The sequence below is a fragment of the Petromyzon marinus genome, chromosome 42, assembly GCF_048934315.1.
Source record: "Petromyzon marinus isolate PM22_M1 ecotype Great Lakes invasive population chromosome 42, UKy_Petmar_22M1.pri1.0, whole genome shotgun sequence".
Taxonomy (NCBI): domain Eukaryota; kingdom Metazoa; phylum Chordata; class Hyperoartia; order Petromyzontiformes; family Petromyzontidae; genus Petromyzon; species Petromyzon marinus.
In genome coordinates, this window is record NC_133708.1 from 10,266,216 (window position 1) to 10,284,548 (window position 18,333).

The window sequence follows — 18,333 nt, forward strand, 5'->3', positions numbered from 1 at the left end:
CTTTATAGACTGGCAAAGGGCTGTCATTGCTATAATTATTATCATAATAATAATTTTCAACATCCCGCTCGATTGCTTACATGATCGGTACTGTATATATCACACTTGCATTTACACGTCTAACAATCTATGGGGAGGCAGAGGCTGGAGTTGCACGGATCAGAGCATGGTGCTGACATTGTTAACATTCCAGGTTCGAATCTGGCCAGCCACCCGTAATATTAAACCAGATTCTCACGCGTAGGACACACTGCTGGTCCCAACCGGGTCACCAACGACTGTATAAAAATACAACATTTAGATGTTTCGCTAAATTTTGGCAAAATATTCATTTGAGAAAACCCACAAATTTTGGTCGGGCTGCCGTGCGGCGAGCACATCTACAGGGGGGGGGGGGGTGCGCGTGGGTAAGTGCAGTGCCCCTGGAGTGGGTATGAAGTGACCTGTATGAGGTGTTGCTAGCCACTTCGCACTCATTACACACAAAGTGCTCGCCACAAGTGAACCACAATACCTTCGCTGATCTCGTCAAGGAGCGTAAAGCATCACGCAAACTCTGGTCATCCTCGCAGCAGCGGCTTTTGGCTGGCCGCCGAGCAAAGGCGCTTCCGCGGCCGTCTGGAATGATCTTGCTTCCGATATTAGGTAGTCACTGGAACTATGCACTTTTAAATCATTTAGATTGAAAACTCATTTCTTGAAAACTGCTTTTTTGTGTTTAGTTTGTTGTCCTTCCCCCACACTTCAGATTAGCACGGTTGGCTACGTACAATATAAGACCCTTAGGAATTACAGTTTTCTCGGTCACAATTTACATCATTCTCTCAGTCACGAGACCCAGAATGTCGACACCAGTACAGAGTTTGTTTCCTTAAACAATTCCTGCTGGATAATATTGGTCTGGAAAGCCAAGAGGCCAATGGATAAATTCGTATTTTTTTATTTATATCTGCAGAAACAGCACAGAGTTATGCTTATATGTATTATGTTTTTACCCCTTCTAGAACAGAAATTACGTTATTCCCTCAGTCCCAATCATTTATATAAATTATACACGTCTGGCCCTTCGAGAACATCATTAGATATTACATCACTCACTCACAATCATCTCTACATATTAGAGATGTCTAACCCTCCCAGAACACAATTATAATTGATATCACTTTCTCAGTTACATTCATCTTATGCGCATTAAATGTGTGTGTAAGTGCTCAGTAGGGAGCAGTAGTGCAGCGGTTAGCGCGCTGCGGTACAAACTCGGCAACCCGAGTTCGATTCCGGCTCACGGCCAACACCTGTGATGATTATTTGAACCGGTCCTGGGCCTCCTCTCCAACGTCGGCTCAGCCTCAAATCAGTACCTGGTGTGTAACTGTCGCCATTGGGAAGACAAAGGCGGACGGGCGTGTTGCTGGCCACCCACCCCCTCGTGAACCGTGCTGGCCTTCATAGGTGCCACTCGCTAACAGCACTCGCCCTCCAGTCTGTTAAAGGCTATACGGGGAATCATTATCTTGCGTGTGAGTGCTAAGTCGAGTGGCCGCCGATGCTGCTTACCACTTCGGAGCGGTGATAGTGGTCGCTCGTCTTGTCCAGTTCAATGGGCTGCCCGTTGAGTGACCAGAGGAACATGATGTCAAGCGAAGGGTCGTGAGCAGCTCTGCAGGGCATCACCGCGCTCTGTCCCACCGTCACCATTTTGGGGAGCGGCGGCACCGTGATCCGTGTCGACTCTGAAAAAGACGGATGATTGGTGGGGCTTGAAGACAGCCAGAACTCTGTAGCCTTATTCTTAGTTTTTTCGGTAAAGTCACGTTGAAGAGAAACAACAAAATAATATAATATATATAAAATAATAAAAATTCTCACGACGTTTCGACCATAACTCAAACGGTCATCTTCAGGTGTGTTGTAATATTCAGGGACGCGTGAATGCAAATGTATCGTTAAACCCCGCTACCAAAACCCGACACGGCCAATTTTTGGGGTTCGATCGCCAAAAACCCAATATTGGTCGCGAAAGCCTACGTGTTAAACCAATTAGTAGGGTTTGTCACGCAAACGAAACACGTCAATTAGTTGCTACCTCGGCACATCGGTGTGTTGGGAGAGTAAATCCACACCGCGTACAATGTGACAACGATGTTTTGCTGGTAATTGCAACCAGCTTCATCAGTTCGGGCGATTTGCCCGAATTCTGATGTCTATTGTGTATGCAGCATGACGATGAAATATCTGACCATCACGCAACTCCCCATCCTCCCCACCCGCCACCCCCAATGCTGTAACTGTCATTTTCTATAAATGTTCACACATCTGACCTTTACACGTATCTACTTATAACCTCAGCCCCCCAGCAAGTAGGATATATGATGCTGCATGTCCAGCGCGTAACAACTATACTAATAAACGCCTGTGCTTGTCCGCGCGCTCGTAATGGTCGAGTAGGTTAGCAGGAAAGGCCCGGGGCATTTAATTTTTTTATGACAAACATATCTATTTTTTTTGTAAATTAATACGTGTAGGGGTGCTGCAAAGTTGTGATGGTTTAACATACTGGATGTTGCGATCCAGAAGTGGCCGGTTCTAATGCCCAGGGTGACAATACAAAACAATGTGGGGGCACTTTAGATGGACCACGACTACGGTATTCTTGCTGTTGCTGCAATGCATCGCACATTCGAGGCTAGTTATCCTCAACTCGTTGTCATGGACAAATGTTCAGTTGTCTTTCGAAAATTGTGCAACGCGTGTTCTAAAAGTTCTGCTTAATTGGATGGGGATCTACAAAATAAATTGGTTTTCAGAGAACATTCCTATGATTGTGTTATTTTATTTAGGGATGCTGCGGGTTCCTCTCCACAGAAATATATGGGTACAAATGTGACCTCAAGGATTGTAGGCGTACTCACAGACAGACTTCAGTATTATATATAATGCATTTGCTTGTTTTCGTAGGAGGATGGCTGTGGAATATTTTTATTTGACCTATTTACCAGTCTTCCAGCACGGTGACGTTCAGTCGAACATCCCCCATGATCAATGCAGTGTGAGGAAGCCCTCATTATCGTAACGCATTTTGACTTTGTTTGGGTGATCGTTTCTGTATTCAGTCGAGCACTGTAGGTACGACACTTCAAGAGTTAAATTGTCGATCTTGTTCTGCTACGATCAAAACCATATCATTAAATTCTGCTCATTAATCGGAAAACCGTCCACTACACGTGACATTTGAATATTTATCACATTTGCTTGATGGCAATTTTAAAGATGTGCCAATATTTCCGCAGCAGCTGACAGTCAAAACGAATCTCAGGAGTATCAATGGATTTTGCTTTCGACACGCGGAGCTTTATTTAAAATTGCCATATTACTCAGGGAACACGTTTTATTGGATACAATAGCAATTTTCATTGCGATGAATACATGTCGTGTTTGCACGTGTCATATTTCCCTTCGTGCACACTGAGACTCAGGGTAAGGGTTTTTTTTTTTATATCGACTGCCATTTAAGACCCCCTCTGCTCTTGAGTAGGTTGCGGCTGTGTTGAAGTATGTTGGCATCACGTGCAAACGGGAAGACTTCTCCACAAATCCGGCGAATCGCCTGATGGAGATGGTCGTATTCGTTGGCGAAACGTCGCTCTTAAATCGTCAAACGTTGTGGGTGTACTCTCTAATTGGCACGTTTTGTTTACGTGTCAAACCTTGTTAATTGGCTGTGTTGGGATACATTTATATTTATGCATGCAATCTAACCTCAAGCAATCGTTATTAATGAATAATATTGGTCGCGAAAGCCTACGTGTTAAGCCAACGGTGCAGCCCAGCAACCGCTCGCTCACACCACCGCTGGCGGAAGAGCCTCCACCAGATGGAGCTCTAAGCGAGCCTCTCTACAAAGAGGGTGTTCGGTCTACTCCTCCAGGCTGGCCACATGTCTTCGAAGTGGTGGAAGTACCCACACTTTACCCCACCGCCCTTGACCTGCTGGCCAACTTAACGCGGTGTGCCCAATGTGTACTGCCGGGTGGGTAGAGGCGACAACATTGCCCATTGTTTCAACTGCTGCACCGGGAGATCCAATCCAACCGGCGACCTTTACATTGTTTGCTTTTCTAACATTAACTGCGCATTCATCAATAAATGCAGTTGGTTACATTGGTGATTCATATTTTTTTTTTCCTTGTTTGAATATTTCATTTGACTTTGGCGATCTAAGCCACTCGGCTGCATCATAAGTCAATAAATGCACACCTGCTTTAGTTGTATTGGAAGTAATATGCAACCACAATATAAACCGCATTGTTGTAATCGTTAACATTTTTTTTTACTCTGCTACAAAGAAGCACTGCCGCTCAAATTACGGTGACGAAAATGGTCACGTTTACTTGATCTCTGGTACCACAATTGAGGTTTCAAAGGGGGAAAATACACATTGAATCTGAAACTGTGAATGTTACTTTTAAATTGAAATAAACGGTCGCCTTTTGTTGTGGCAGCACAATTGGACGGATGATTGAGATTCTTCTACTCCTACTGCACCACCACAGTCATAGCATTTTTTAACATGGGGCACATGCGCAGGTGAGTGGATGGGCGAGTTAGTCGGCGAGTGGGTGGGTGGGTGGGCGGGCGGGTGAATAAATGGGTGAGTGAGTGAGCGGGTCTTCTCCCCGTATCCTACCACCACAGTCATAGGTTTTCCCAGTATCAGACTCATGACAATGGTCTGGTCTGTAGCCCTGGCAAGGTCCTCGACGGTGCGTGGCTCAGGTCAAAAGCAGTCGTTCCGTGGCCAGTGTTTCACCACAGTGGCAGGTGCCTGTGTCGTTAGAGCAACCCCACTTCCGAATGTTGACTTTTGAGCTTGCCGACTGCAATTTAAAGATTATTTAAACATCTCCAGGTGTTCGGTAACATCCAAGTGCATTCCGACGGCTGACTGCTGTGATGATAGTCAAATACCTTTCAGATCCAGGTAGCCGGTGCTGCTGGCTTTTCCAAGTTGGTTTTCAGCTGTGCACGTGTATCCACCTTCGTCACCCTCCAGGACTCTCTCGATCCAGAGGCTTCCATTGTCCAGTATGCTTATCCTAGCAGAAAACACGTTGGTTCGGTTGGCCAGTCACGTTCGCAAACGATATTTTCAATTCAAGCACTTTCTTTTTACCATTCAATATTAGCAGCTGGTCATGTAATTACTTAGGTCAGTACCACCCCTACCCCCCTCATCCACCGCAAGAACGTCAAGGAATCGTCACAATTCGGATTCGCGATTCGATTTAATATCAATGTATTACCTGTCCCATTTTTTTTATAGATTCATTTGTATTGTCCGATTTTGTTTTTCTTTTTTTGAAATGCCTGAAATGTAAAATTAGTGCATCGTACACCACTTGATGAAAACATATAATCCGGATATTATTTTATGAAATTGTACATAATAGATTCTCACACGCATGATTGATGCATGTAGTAGCGTGGGTGGAGCAATCAATCTCAACAAAGAGATGGATATTTAAATGTCTACTTGTCATGGTATCTGCGGCAGTTAGCAGAACAGCATTGATAGCCGCTGATAGCAACGTGGAGTGTAGCAAACGGGCGTCACGTTGACGAAATGTTAACAAATTTGCCTGGTATACAGGAGGTCGTGGGTTCGATCCCAACCCTGACGCCTGCTGCTGTATATTTGGAGTATGCGTGTCTCTCTCTCTCATCATCATCACGGTGGCTAGGAGATGTTAACTACCTCGCCTGGTATACAGGACGTCGTGGGTTCGATCCCAACCCTGACGCCTGCTGCTGTATATTTGGAGTCTGCGTGTCTCTCTCTCATCATCATCACGGTGGCTAGGAGATGTTAACCACCTCGCCTGGTATACAGGAGGTCGTGGGTTCGATCCCAACCCTGACGCCTGCTGCTGTATATTTGGAGTCTGCGTGTCTCTCTCTCTCTCTCATCGTCATCACGGTGGCTAGGAGATGTTAACTACCTCGCCTGGTATACAGGAGGTCGTGGGTTCGATCCCAACCCTGACGCCTGCTGCTGTATATTTGGAGTTGCGTCTCTCTCTCTCTCTCTCATCATCATAGTGGCTAGGAGATGTTAACCACCTCGCCTGGTATACAGGAGGTCGTGGGTTCAATCCCAACCCTGACGCCTGCTGCTGTATATTTGGAGTCTGCGTGTCTCTCTCTCTCCCTCATCATCATCACGGTGGCTAGGAGATGTTAACTACCTCGCCAGGTATACAGGAGGTCGTGGGTTCGATCCCAACCCTGACGCCTGCTGCTGAATATTTGGAGTCTGCGTGTCTCTCTCTCATCATCATCACGGTGGCTAGGAGATATTAACTACCTCGCCTGGTATACAGGAGGTCGTGGGTTCGATCCCAACCCTAACGTCTGCTGCTGTATATTTGGAGTCTACATGTTTCTCTTCCAGTGGTTGTGGGGACTTTTCTCTGGGTCCTCCAGTTTTTCCCTCCACATTTAGAATCAACATGCCCTTATTTAATTTGGCTGCTACACATTTCCACTTGAAAAGCCACTTAGTTAAGCTATCATTTGTGGCCAGGTCGCTTCTGAAACAGAGCTATATAGCTCAGTGGGCCCCACCTGGTAAAATATCAAACAGTTAAATAGTTAAAGATTCAAGTCAACAATAACTTGCACGATCCTCGACCCGTGCAAGCTGCTGGGTTCAGGAGATCAACCCCACATCACTAAAAATTGGACACGATCTCAATGATAATTAGATTGTAAGGAAATCATTGCATCTGATTATGCCCAATCATTGTCTATTCATAATTGATAATTAAAGATTTTAAGCCTGGGGTGACGGTGAAGACCCAAGAAAATGTATGCAGTGGCTGAAAATATTATTTGATCGTGTAAAACAAATGTTTACATTTCATTATGATTTATTGTGTATGAGTAAATCGAAATGGTAATTAGTACAAAACAGTCAATGTACAATAGCAAATATTGCTTCACTTGTCATGTCATTCAGAACATTACAACTCTGGCATTTTTAACACGAACAAATAACTGCTAAACACAAAGATGCACCCGCTCATGACTAAATGATTCATCACGATGATACAATAAAAAAAATCAATTGTTTTTTTTTATATCTCATATTTACTGTCTCGGTAGTTATGTAGCTTTGATTCTTTCTCATTTTAATTTAAAAAATTTGCATAAATCATAAAAAACGCCACGTAATTGGTTCTCCCTCACTTGATACCGTTCATGTACAATCCAATGAATTGATTCTAGTTAATGATTCGATGCAAGCTCACTGCTGAGCAAGCATTGTGGTCTCCCTGAAGACGGCCCTCTACAGTTCGCTGCAGTTGGAGGCCCTTCTGCCAGCAGTGTTGAGCAAGCAATTGCAGGGCTGCGCCTTTACCTCTGTGCCGTATTGGCATTGACCTCAAGACAGCTGCAACGTAATACAAAAGGAAAAAAAAAACAATTGAATTGATCAAATATCACCAATGCAGGACCCTCCTGAAAGAACGGATCTTAGACTCAGTGGCAATTAAATGAATGTGCAGTCATTTCATAGAGAGATGAAAGAAAAATATTTGCATTATTATTGGCAGTGAAAGTAGAATTAATTCTACGTTTTGTATTGGTAATTATTTGCGTTGAGGCCCAAAGGAACTAGCAGGAATATGTTCAAGTCTTAAAAAATACTGAACCAAAAATAAAAAGAGGATATTACAACATTTTCTCTAAAATAATAATTTCCCAGTGGACCAAATTAAATTAACCGAGTTAATTAAACTTTTTTTTATCAGTGTGTCTTTGACAATAGACTCATGTTTTCCAATAATCGAATTTGCTGTATAGTTGCCCCTTCACTAACCAGCATTTTTATTATTATTATCAAATATTATCTTTAACAATAAAATCCTTTTACCACACTTTTAATTATAAAAATGTGTTTCACTTTGCTCACACTTTTTTAAAAGTCAGTAATATGCATTTTCTGAACTAATAACCATTATCCACATATTTTCTTACAATTTGTGAAGGTTAACTTTTTAAAATTTTCAAAATATTTCCTGACCTGTATCATCATCACATGGTGATTTCATTATAATGCACAACGAAGTTTCCGAGGCTATTTTTTTTATCTCAAACTGTTGCGTATAATTGGAACACGAGTCTTTTGCAGGGGGCTCTGGATACGAGGTAACATTTGACATTCCTTAAAGGCTGTGTCCCCAGTAAATGAGACGCGTGGAGGTTACAAGACACCCTTCCGTGTCTGTGCAATAGCGTGGGTGGTTATTTTCAACAACCTTAGTTCTGCTGTTTTCACATGCAGGAGCGGTTTTGGAGCATTTGAGCCCAATAAAGAATACATTAACATGGGATCAACCGGGAGTGGATGGGTGTCTCAGGAGTGGTTTGCTCTGTATTTGACATTAACATTGACTGGTTGTATGGCCTTATCTCGGTGTGTTTTATACATTATTATTAATTTGAGGTGCGTTGTCAATCCACTGCTGGATGAAGGCCTCGCCACGGTGTGTCGATCATTGGGGGTTGTGTAGCTTTACTTCACCATGCTCGACAATGCAGATTGATGAGAAACAGGAGCTGGGGCACACAAAATCGTGCACGACCGATGTGTACTGGCAAAATGTTAACTACTTCGCCTGATTTACAGGAGGTCGTGGGTTCGATCCCGACCCTGATCCCTGTATATTTGGAGAATGCATGTCTCTCTCCCCGTCGGGGGTCCTCCGGATTTCCCCTCCACGTTTAGAATAAGCATGCGTTTAAAGTGTTTGCGTGATTTAAATTTCCACGTGATAAGCCACTTAGTTCAGTTATCATTTGTGGCCAGGTCACTTCTGAAAAAGAGCTGTATAGCTCAGTGGGCCTTACCTGGTAAATGCAAATAGTTCAGTTAACATTTTAGTTGAGAACTCCAGTCACTGGCTTTACAGTGCCGTGTGAAAAGGACCATACCACCACTCCACCGCTTCTATTATTCATATCTCAATTATAGAGGAAGCCGGGCCGTTCCGCTTATCTCGAGTTTCAATCCTCTTGCATTTGCAGAAATTAAAATGAGTGAATAGGATTCTTGATTTAAGTCGAAAGATGTTCACTTAGTGTGCAAATTCACCAATGAGGAACGAAGCAGTTTCCACTGATGCAAGCTGGTATATTATTTGGAAAGAGCGATGGCATTGTGGTTCGTGCACTGTTACTTAACCAGCAACCTTCATTTCATCCTCAGGCATGGTACGCATCAGTGCTGAGCTAGATTGTTTCAGTAAGAGCATAGCACCAATTTGTGTATTGTTTCGACTCGTTATAAAGTAATGACTTCACACATCAAAATGACATGCTGGATAAACGTGTATTAAGTGTTATTTAGTGCAATTTTACATTAGTCCACTACACTACTAACCTGACGAGTTAGATTCCTGGCTGTGGTCAACATATGTGACACGTGTTATCTGAATCAGGCTACCTTCCAGAACCCACACTTACCAGCGTGGTGAAGAATGGTCAGTGTGTTTGCAACGTGCAGAAAATATATCATTATTTTGTCGAGTACAGTGGAGATGCCCGCCATAAACGTGTTCATCAAATAAGCTTGCAGCGCAATGAAATGTTTGCATAAAATAGTACGGTTAGTAGGTGTGCGACAATCACATGCGCACGCACGCGCGCGCGCGCCCCGAGGTCACATTCAAAATCCCCTACGTCGGCAGGATTATCCGCTTGCGAACGGGCGCAAACGGACGCGCAATGCGCACGTTCGCAACGTCAACTCGAGCACACACACGCACACGCTTCCACGGGGGAGGGAGGATCCCCTCGGTAATCACCGGGGGGGGGGGTACGGGGGAGCGGGGGTAACGCCCTACCGACCACTGCCAGAAGGGGAACCTGCAGCGGGACCATAGATCAGAGCGGACTTTGACGGAGCGCACCTTTCTCCGAGGCGGACGAGAGCGTTTCCTTTGGTCCACGAGAAGGTGGGCTTGGGCCACGCTCTTGGCTCGCACTTAATAACAGCCTGTCCGCCCCGAGCCGCCGGAGTGATTCTGGGCACGGGATTGTTTTTGAAATCTGGCAGCGACGCTGAGGACAGAGAAGGATCGGGGAGGGGGTGGGGTGGGGGGCGGAGGTGGGGGCGAGAAAAAGTGGAGAGAAATGATGCTCACGTGGACGAGCGCGTGCGAGACACGACACGGAGTGTCACGACGCTGTCGCGGTCGTCTCGGTGTGATGTCTTATTACGGAGGGACCCACCCCCCCCACCCACCGGCTCCCCCCACCCCATCTCACCTCACCTTTCGTGATATTTTCTGCTCAGCGGAGGGTGCGGTGATTTATGCCGGAAAACATCACGGGCGTTATTAACCAGGCCTCCAATATCCGTGATGAATGTCTTCCCCCGGCAAGGGCTATAAATACGCGTGGACAGATTTTTATACGTAATTAAGTGCACAGGTCTATTTATCTTCTGGCTTGTTAATAACAAACTGTATAAATAATGACAGCACAATGGACCACGTTCAAACCGTCGGCCGGAAGTGCAGTTATTTTTTAGTTTGGCGGGGGGGGATCAATTTGGCATGATTTTAGGTGGCAACGTGATGCATCCGATGACATCAATACAAAAAACGTGGTTTCCCTAAAGCGTATGAATGTGTGCACAGGATGCACTGCATGCCGTGCACATTTTATCAGGGCTAACGGCTATCATCGTTGACCCACGCAGCATTTATTACCAACATTGCTTTCTTCAGAGCTGACACTTGCATGCGAATTCATTTTTTTATTATCCTCTCGCCGGCAAGACACTTCATTACGTATCGAAAACACATTTGCTTGCTGCGCGGAATTTGTAACAATTACAGGTTAAAATTGATGGCCGGTCTGCCTTGAAAGCGGGTAAAAAAAATAAATAAACGCGTTACCTCTGACCCTTAGTTCGGCGCTGGAGTAAATGCGTCCGTGTTTATTCTCTGCGACGCACTGGAACATTCCTCTGTCCGACGGCTTCACGTTGCCGACGATGAGATCGCCGCTTTCCAAGACGCGCACCCTTCCCTGGAAAGAAGCCAACGCAAGCAGCAGTACGTCCGACACTTGATCTATGTAACGTCGTAATCGTGCACGCACGACGCATCCGACATTGCCGACCCATTTGGCGAAGTGTCACGCGATCGTTGGAGATCGCTGTGGCAAGCGGCTCGGTCCCTTTTTTTTTTACAAAAAAAAAAACAAGGTGCTACAGATTTCAGAAAGTGATGATTTGCACCCAGGATGGGTGTTTGTATTCAGAAACATATTTCACTACTTGTGCTGTGTTTATATCTATGTAAGATGAAAGAGAGCATGTCCTGCCTACAATGCTATTTGTTACGAAGTTTTGCCATTGGAACTACATGTTTTGGGCTCGCGGCTAATTTGTAATATATTCTTCAAATCCAAATTTTCAAATGAAAAAAGTACAGAATTTGAGCTCCACTGAACCTCTTATAAAATTGACTCATCTTGCATACTACTGCCATCACAGGCTATCTATTACACATGCATATGCCATGGCCTTCAGCCCAGCCCTCAAGATGTGCCCACAACGGCTTGGCTCCAGACCATCCCCCACTACAACATGCTGTGAATATAAGCCCAGCGCTAGACACGGACCGTTCACACGGGTACTATTAAGCAACGAATATTGCAGCCAGTTGCCAAGGGGGCATGCTCTGCTCACAGCATGTGCAGGACAAGGGCTCAAAATGCTGTCCTGGTTTAAGCCCTGGCGTGGCCTGAATCCAGCCCTGGCGGTGCCTCGGCAATGTAAGACCCAAATAGGAATCACAGATGAATATTAGTGCTGCAACCAGATTGTAATTGTTCCCCGTCATGTTAACAGCATTTACACTCCGCTGCGTGAGTAATAATCCAACATGAGTGAACTGCTGTGGGATTGCATTGGCTGTGCTGCGCACAGATATTGCAAAGCTACTTGTTATTTTATCCAGTACAGTGGCGATTCCCGCTGTGGATGTGTTCAGAAAATAAGCCTTTACATGTTACGGCATGTCAGTAAAGTTTTTTGCACGATATAGTACAGCAAGTGGATGTATGGGCGTTGTCTATTCATGTGCGTAATCAAAATGATAGACACACTCTACATTCGTGATGAATACTGCCTTCATCATCATCACGCTTGATCGGCAGATAACCCGTAGGTGTCCTCTGCACAGTTCGTCATTTGTTTACACTTTTCTCTGTCTTGTATCAACATGCTCAAGTAGTTCAGATCTCTCTGGCAGCAATCTCTCATACCATCGTAAAGCCATTATCTTTTAGGTCTTCTTCTCTTTAAAGTTCCTTCCAATTTCCTTCCTATTGCTGCCTGCATCGGGTCTTCTTCTATGTGAAACTTTTTTCTTACTTCTACAACACTGCCGTACAGCAGAAATATGCATAACAGGCTGATAGATTTGGCAATAAGCCTTCTTCAGATGAGGGAGATGGGGCAGAAATAATGGCCGCACTTTCAAACGTGGGGCAATACACTCAAAAATCCGAGGAATTATTGAAAAAGATAACAAATGAAAAGATGTAAATGAATATATGAGCAGTGTCCTATCGGTGAACCTGTAATGTCAAACAAACACCTAAAAAATAAGTTGATTTCAATAAAAAAAAGATCAACTTTGAAGGCAGAACTGCATCATGAGAAAAAAGTTACAAACACAATATCCAAGGCATTTGGATACATCCATTACAAAATTACTTCTGATGTAATTTGAATGGGTCAAAGCATCACATTTTTAATTATACACATTTGCCAAATATACTCAATTCTATGCTATCTGCCAGAGGAATTCAGCTGGAAAACACAGTGCAATGCGAATGCCTAGGGTGGTTATTGGAGGGGGACAGAGAGCAATGATGAAATAAAGAGGTGAATAAGAGAGTCGCGTCGGTGACATCTTTTGTAAATTTGAACTTGAAGATGAAAAGCGAAACATCACTGTGTCTGAAGAGAAGAGTTGTTTTATCTCAAGAAAAAGCATGGAGAGATGCGCTGGGGATTACGCTGGGACACGTAGAGAAGAGCACGCGACATAGATAAACGTACGCACGTTTAAAACATGATTTTTACTTTTAAGAAAGTGTAATTGGCTGCTTCATGGGATCGGGGAAGATCATGACGACGACGACGACGATGAGGCAACTTGAAGGGTTATGTTTTTTTTTGTCAATTTTTTTTTTAGTTCTTTCCTGCATCCAATAAAGCGTCAGATTGAGAGGGGATTAATTGTGAAGCTTCCTGCCAAGAACGTTGGCTTCTCATCCGTCGCATGATTAAACATCACGTTGCCCACTTTTCTGAAGGACATGGTGAATGTTTATTTTAACGGGATAAAAAGACGGGGGCCGGGTTTTTGTTGAAAATGTTACACTTCATCTGGTTAATGGAGTGATGAGACTTTGAGTTGCCCTACAGTGTGACCCTCAGCAGTTAAAGGCAAAGTCACCCCTGGTGCTCATGCGAAAACAACATGAAAAGCAAATCCTTCTTTTTTCAATCACTGAATCATGCACGCTCCACAAACACGCATTTTAAAATAACATTTCAGAGAAACATCACATCTTCTGAAGGCATTTATTTCCCTATAACTTATCAACAGCGTTCCCACTTGTGAAGTGCTCACTTGAAATTCATTTCAAGAAATTCATTTGAAGTAACTTTTCCAGAAACAAAAAAAAGCACGTTTCACTTGCTATACGTGGGCTATTGGCATGCAGTCGGATAATTATACTTGTTCTATAACCCGCGGTTCACAGTGCACTTACTGTGCACACCGGGCTACATGGGGCGAGAGTTGGTCAAAGGCAACTTTAATTCAGTTGCCCGAGTTATGGATAGAATTTATGAGTAAAAAAAAAGGGAAGGATTTTAAAAATCATAACTCAAGCAGCGGTAGATCGCAACTGAATTGCTTAGTGATGTACAGGCCTGTTTGATGATTTACATGTGGAGAGAGAGTGCAAAAAAGCTTACCTCTGCGCCCACAAGCACCCCATCTTTCATCCACTTGTATGCAGGCTGCGGTTTGCCTGTGGCCTTGCATTCCCACTGCAGCGTGTCTCCCAGGCCTTGCTCCACATCGCTAATTGGCTCAAGCCATTGTGGAGGAGCTGGTGGAATAAAAATTAAAACACTTGAGACCAGCGCTTTTAATGAACACCGCACTCATAATGACCATCACCACCATCATGGCGATGATGGTGGTGGTGATGATTGTGGTGGTGATAGTGATGATGGTGGTGGTGATATTGGCATGAGCCATAAAGCTCGCAGTATGACTGAAATGGAAGCGGAAGGACGTATTGCCGGATGTTTCATTGGAAATAAGAATGTCAACTTATATAACATATTACGGTTACGATACTGAACATACGATGAACGTGTGTCCAATACGGATTTTGTGGAATGGTACTTCATAATATATATTCTTTACACTTTTTTATATTGGACATAAATGTGCCACATTATTCAATTAAAGTCCTTGACAGATAGTGAACTGCAGAAAAACAAATTACAGTTGTTGCTATAGACAAGGCATGTTTACATGAACAATTATAGAACGTTATACGTTGGTTCAACATGATATTATAAGCTGTGTACAAGTGGGTGCTTGTGTCATGAAAAAATACATTTATATTGATATTCCCATTGATTATCCTTGTAAAAGAAAACAAATATTTCCCGTTGAAATGTTTCCGTGGTTTGCGAACTTCTATACATTATAATTGTAATTCTGTCGTTTCAAAATGCCATGTGATGATAAATTTACTTTAAAGAAGCACCGATTCAAATATTTAAAAGAAAGGTTTGAATAAAAAATTCGTAGAAATATATACACACGCTATATATGCCATGCTGTGAATACTTTTTTGCTAACACAAATGTTAACGCAATCTGAAGTTTTGCGGTTTCAATTCCCATGACATATTTTTATCACTTAATTAAATTCTATGACTGATTTTAGCTGCAATCATGAATACGATTACGCACAATGTGCTATTAACTGGCTTTTCCTTTCCACAAAATGTAATAATGCGCTGTAATGTTAGCGTACGTTTTTCAGCGCGGTGAATATCGAAGAGCATTGTGCAATTTTTATTCAGAACATTATTAAATATAAGTCACTTTTACGTCTGTCTCGCAGAGGTGTTGTCTGAACGAATTTTGAGAATACAAATAACTTTATTTGTTATTTTATGGAAAGAATGGTTCGAGTTAAATATGTTAACGTGAATAGAAATACTTCAATAGCATTACGCAAAGGAAGATTATGGAGGCTGTGAGCGAAATATTTCGAGAAAAATAAAATACTATTCTTTACCAAAAAAGCATTATTCAACCGTGTAGTGAGTTAAACAAAACAATGGGAAACATTTCACTTTGCCAGAGGATAACGTCAAACAACAGCTGAGCAGTTGTGAGAACTGATGCCTTGGCAAGACTTTATTGGGATCCCAGGGTGCCTGTCATGAAGGATTTTTCTCAAATAGTTTACTAACATCATTCAATTTAACTATGATTTTTTTTTACAAGCTTCTTCCTGCTTAATTTGACAAGGCAAAAATTAATGCAACAAACTGTAACATTGCTTAGGCTATAGAGATGTGGAGCATGCAAAATCCTTTTAGTGGTGTTTGTCAAAAAAGTCAAAATGATTTCCTGCTCAAATGAGCACTGAGCCAAGAACATCCCCAAATTTCAGCAGCTAAGCACGTGGTGGAAATTCAACCTTCCTATGGCGGACTCGAGTCTAGCCATAGCACAACCACTATTGATTTCATAATCGAGGTTTTTGGGTTAGATCGTGTAAATATATAAATGTGTCGTTAAAACCATCCACCACCCGACACAGCCAACTAGAAAGGGTTGTCACGTAAACAGAACGTGGCCAATTCGTCACTAGTGCAGCACACCGGTTGTGTGTGTTGGCTTGGCTGTGTCGGGTGGTGGCGGGGCTTTACGACACATTTATATATTTACGCGATCTAACCCAAAAACCTCTATTATGGATGATATTGATCACGAAAGCCGACGTGTTAAACTGACTATTGATTTCCTCACTCTTTGGTACTGATTTTATGGGCCCCAGAGGAATGACGGGCTGAGTCAGCCCCAACCAGGATTTTAATTCACATTTTTCTGGTTATGAACCGCTCACTTTACCACTGGACCACCCGACCGGAGTTGTTCATGAAGAAATTGTTAAATTTCGATTTAAAGCTTTCGTGACTGCAAGGATTCATCTTCTTTGGTTCTTTCGGTAAAGTCACACAGAATGAGAATAAAATAATAAAATAAAACAATAAAATTCTCCCGACGTTTCGGCCACAACACAAGTAGACGTCCTCAGGTGAAGAAACAGAAACAGGACTGTCCAGAAGACAGCACTGTCTTCTGGACAGTCCTGTTTCTTCACCTGAAGACGGCTACTTGTGTTGTGGCCGAAACGTCGTGAGAATTTTATTGTTTTATTTTATTATTTTATTCTCATTCTACGTGACTTTACCGAAAGAACCAAAGAAGAAGAAATTTTGTTCGTGATATGTTAACTACCTCGCCTGGTATACAGAAGGTCGTGGATTCGAACCCGACACTGACGTCTGTATATTTTGAGTTTGCGTGTTCTCCCTGTGGTCGCGTGGATATTTCTCCGGGTCCTCCCTGTTTTTCCCTTCACATTTAGAATCAATATGCGTTTTATAGTATTTGGCCGGGGTAAATTCCCACATGATAAACTTCGTTGAGCTATCATTTGTGATAGCCAGGTCGCTTCTGAAAAAGAGCTGTATAACTGGGTGGGCCTCAGCTGTTTAAAAAAAAAAAAATTAGGATAATTCCTTTTTTAGATGTGTTACATATCATCAGCTCGTAATACGGTTCTTTTGGATTTAATTCTAGTTCTCTTGTTTTTTTTAAGTTAAATTTAAACATGACAATGCACACTGCTCTATTCATCGTATTTCTGCATTGTTATTCAAGCAAATGTAAATATCACGTGACAATCAGTCGTCATTTTGGCTTGGCAGCGTGGTCATTTTTGGGGAATTTGAGAGCACTCTTTCGTGGCACGCCACATGCTAATCCATAGGCGGCCCCGATAGCAAGCCATCACGAAACACACACCTGCAACCAATGTCACGCTAACCTTGGCTTAACCCAATTGACGCATGGCTACATCTCTAGCATAGCTTTTGCTGCAGTTACAATTTCACACCAGGAATGTTGAAGAATCCTGCTATGATGGGTGTGAAAAATGAAAGTAGCGGCCTCCAATGGGACCTCCTTTAATGTTGACAAAGGGCACTTGGGATCGATTGTCACGCAAACTCAGTTGGGCAAAATTCACAATGTGGTCAGTGTGTAAAGTCCATTGCTTCTGAGCAATGCACTACACTAGCTTGCAGTGTCGCGGTTAACGCGCTGCGCTGCAAACCTGGCGACCCGAGTTTGAATCCCGCTCACGGCCAACACCAGTGACGATTATCTGAACCGGTCCTGGACCTCCCTTAGGTCGACTCAGCTTTAAATTAGTACCTGGTAAGGTGTACAAACATCGCCACTAGGGAGACGAAGGGGACCGGGCGTTGCGCTGGCCACCCACCCCCACGTGTGCCGTGCCGGCCTTCATAAGTGCTCGCTAACAGCACTTGCCCCAACAGTCTAGTCGCAGGCCACGCGGTGGGATCTTTGTCTTTGCACTAGCTTGCTGGCATTCTCATGCTCGTGTTCGGTCGGTGCTATCAGTCGCAGCGCCTCTGGGTATCCCATTTATTGTGACGCATGTAGTCATGCCACCGTGAGGTCTGTTACACCTGTGTCGGCGGGATCAATGTGATGGTGTATTACACAGCACGAGTGTCAACAATTTTCAAAAGTCAAAGTGATGCTGTTTACAACTTTGAGCCGGCTGAAGAAATTCCACGTGCCTCAGGCAGGGGCAAGTCCTTCCAGGAGGCAATAAAATGTTGACTTCACCACACAGAGGCGGATCCAAAGGACCATCTTTTTTTTTTAAATAGGACTGTAGATTGATTGAACAAATATATAAACATATTTATTCTATTCGGGGGTCTTGAAGGGGTGAGGAGGGAGGGTGATGACCCCAATCACACCCCACTCCCCTCCCCTTCGATACGCCACTGCCCCCACAAGGTGGTACACATTTTATCAACCACCGACCAGAATTTGAACTTGTCCCCCACCCCTCCCCCCCTTGTCCATTTGTGAGCTGCTCG

General features: G+C 43.5%; 1 protein-coding gene across 1 annotated transcript in view; it reads right to left on the reverse strand.

Moving 5' to 3' along the window:
• The window catches only part of LOC116951115 (contactin-4-like), a 158,362-nt gene that overhangs the window by 52,363 nt on the left and 87,666 nt on the right, over positions 1-18,333 (reverse strand). The window contains exons 9-13 of the mRNA XM_032969528.2: positions 14,072-14,208; positions 10,968-11,100; positions 9,975-10,125; positions 4,969-5,096; positions 1,558-1,733 (exon numbers count right to left, since the gene is read on the reverse strand). Of these exons, the coding sequence (XP_032825419.1) occupies positions 1,558-1,733; positions 4,969-5,096; positions 9,975-10,125; positions 10,968-11,100; positions 14,072-14,208 (725 nt within the window). The remainder of the gene's footprint in view (positions 1-1,557; positions 1,734-4,968; positions 5,097-9,974; positions 10,126-10,967; positions 11,101-14,071; positions 14,209-18,333) is intronic.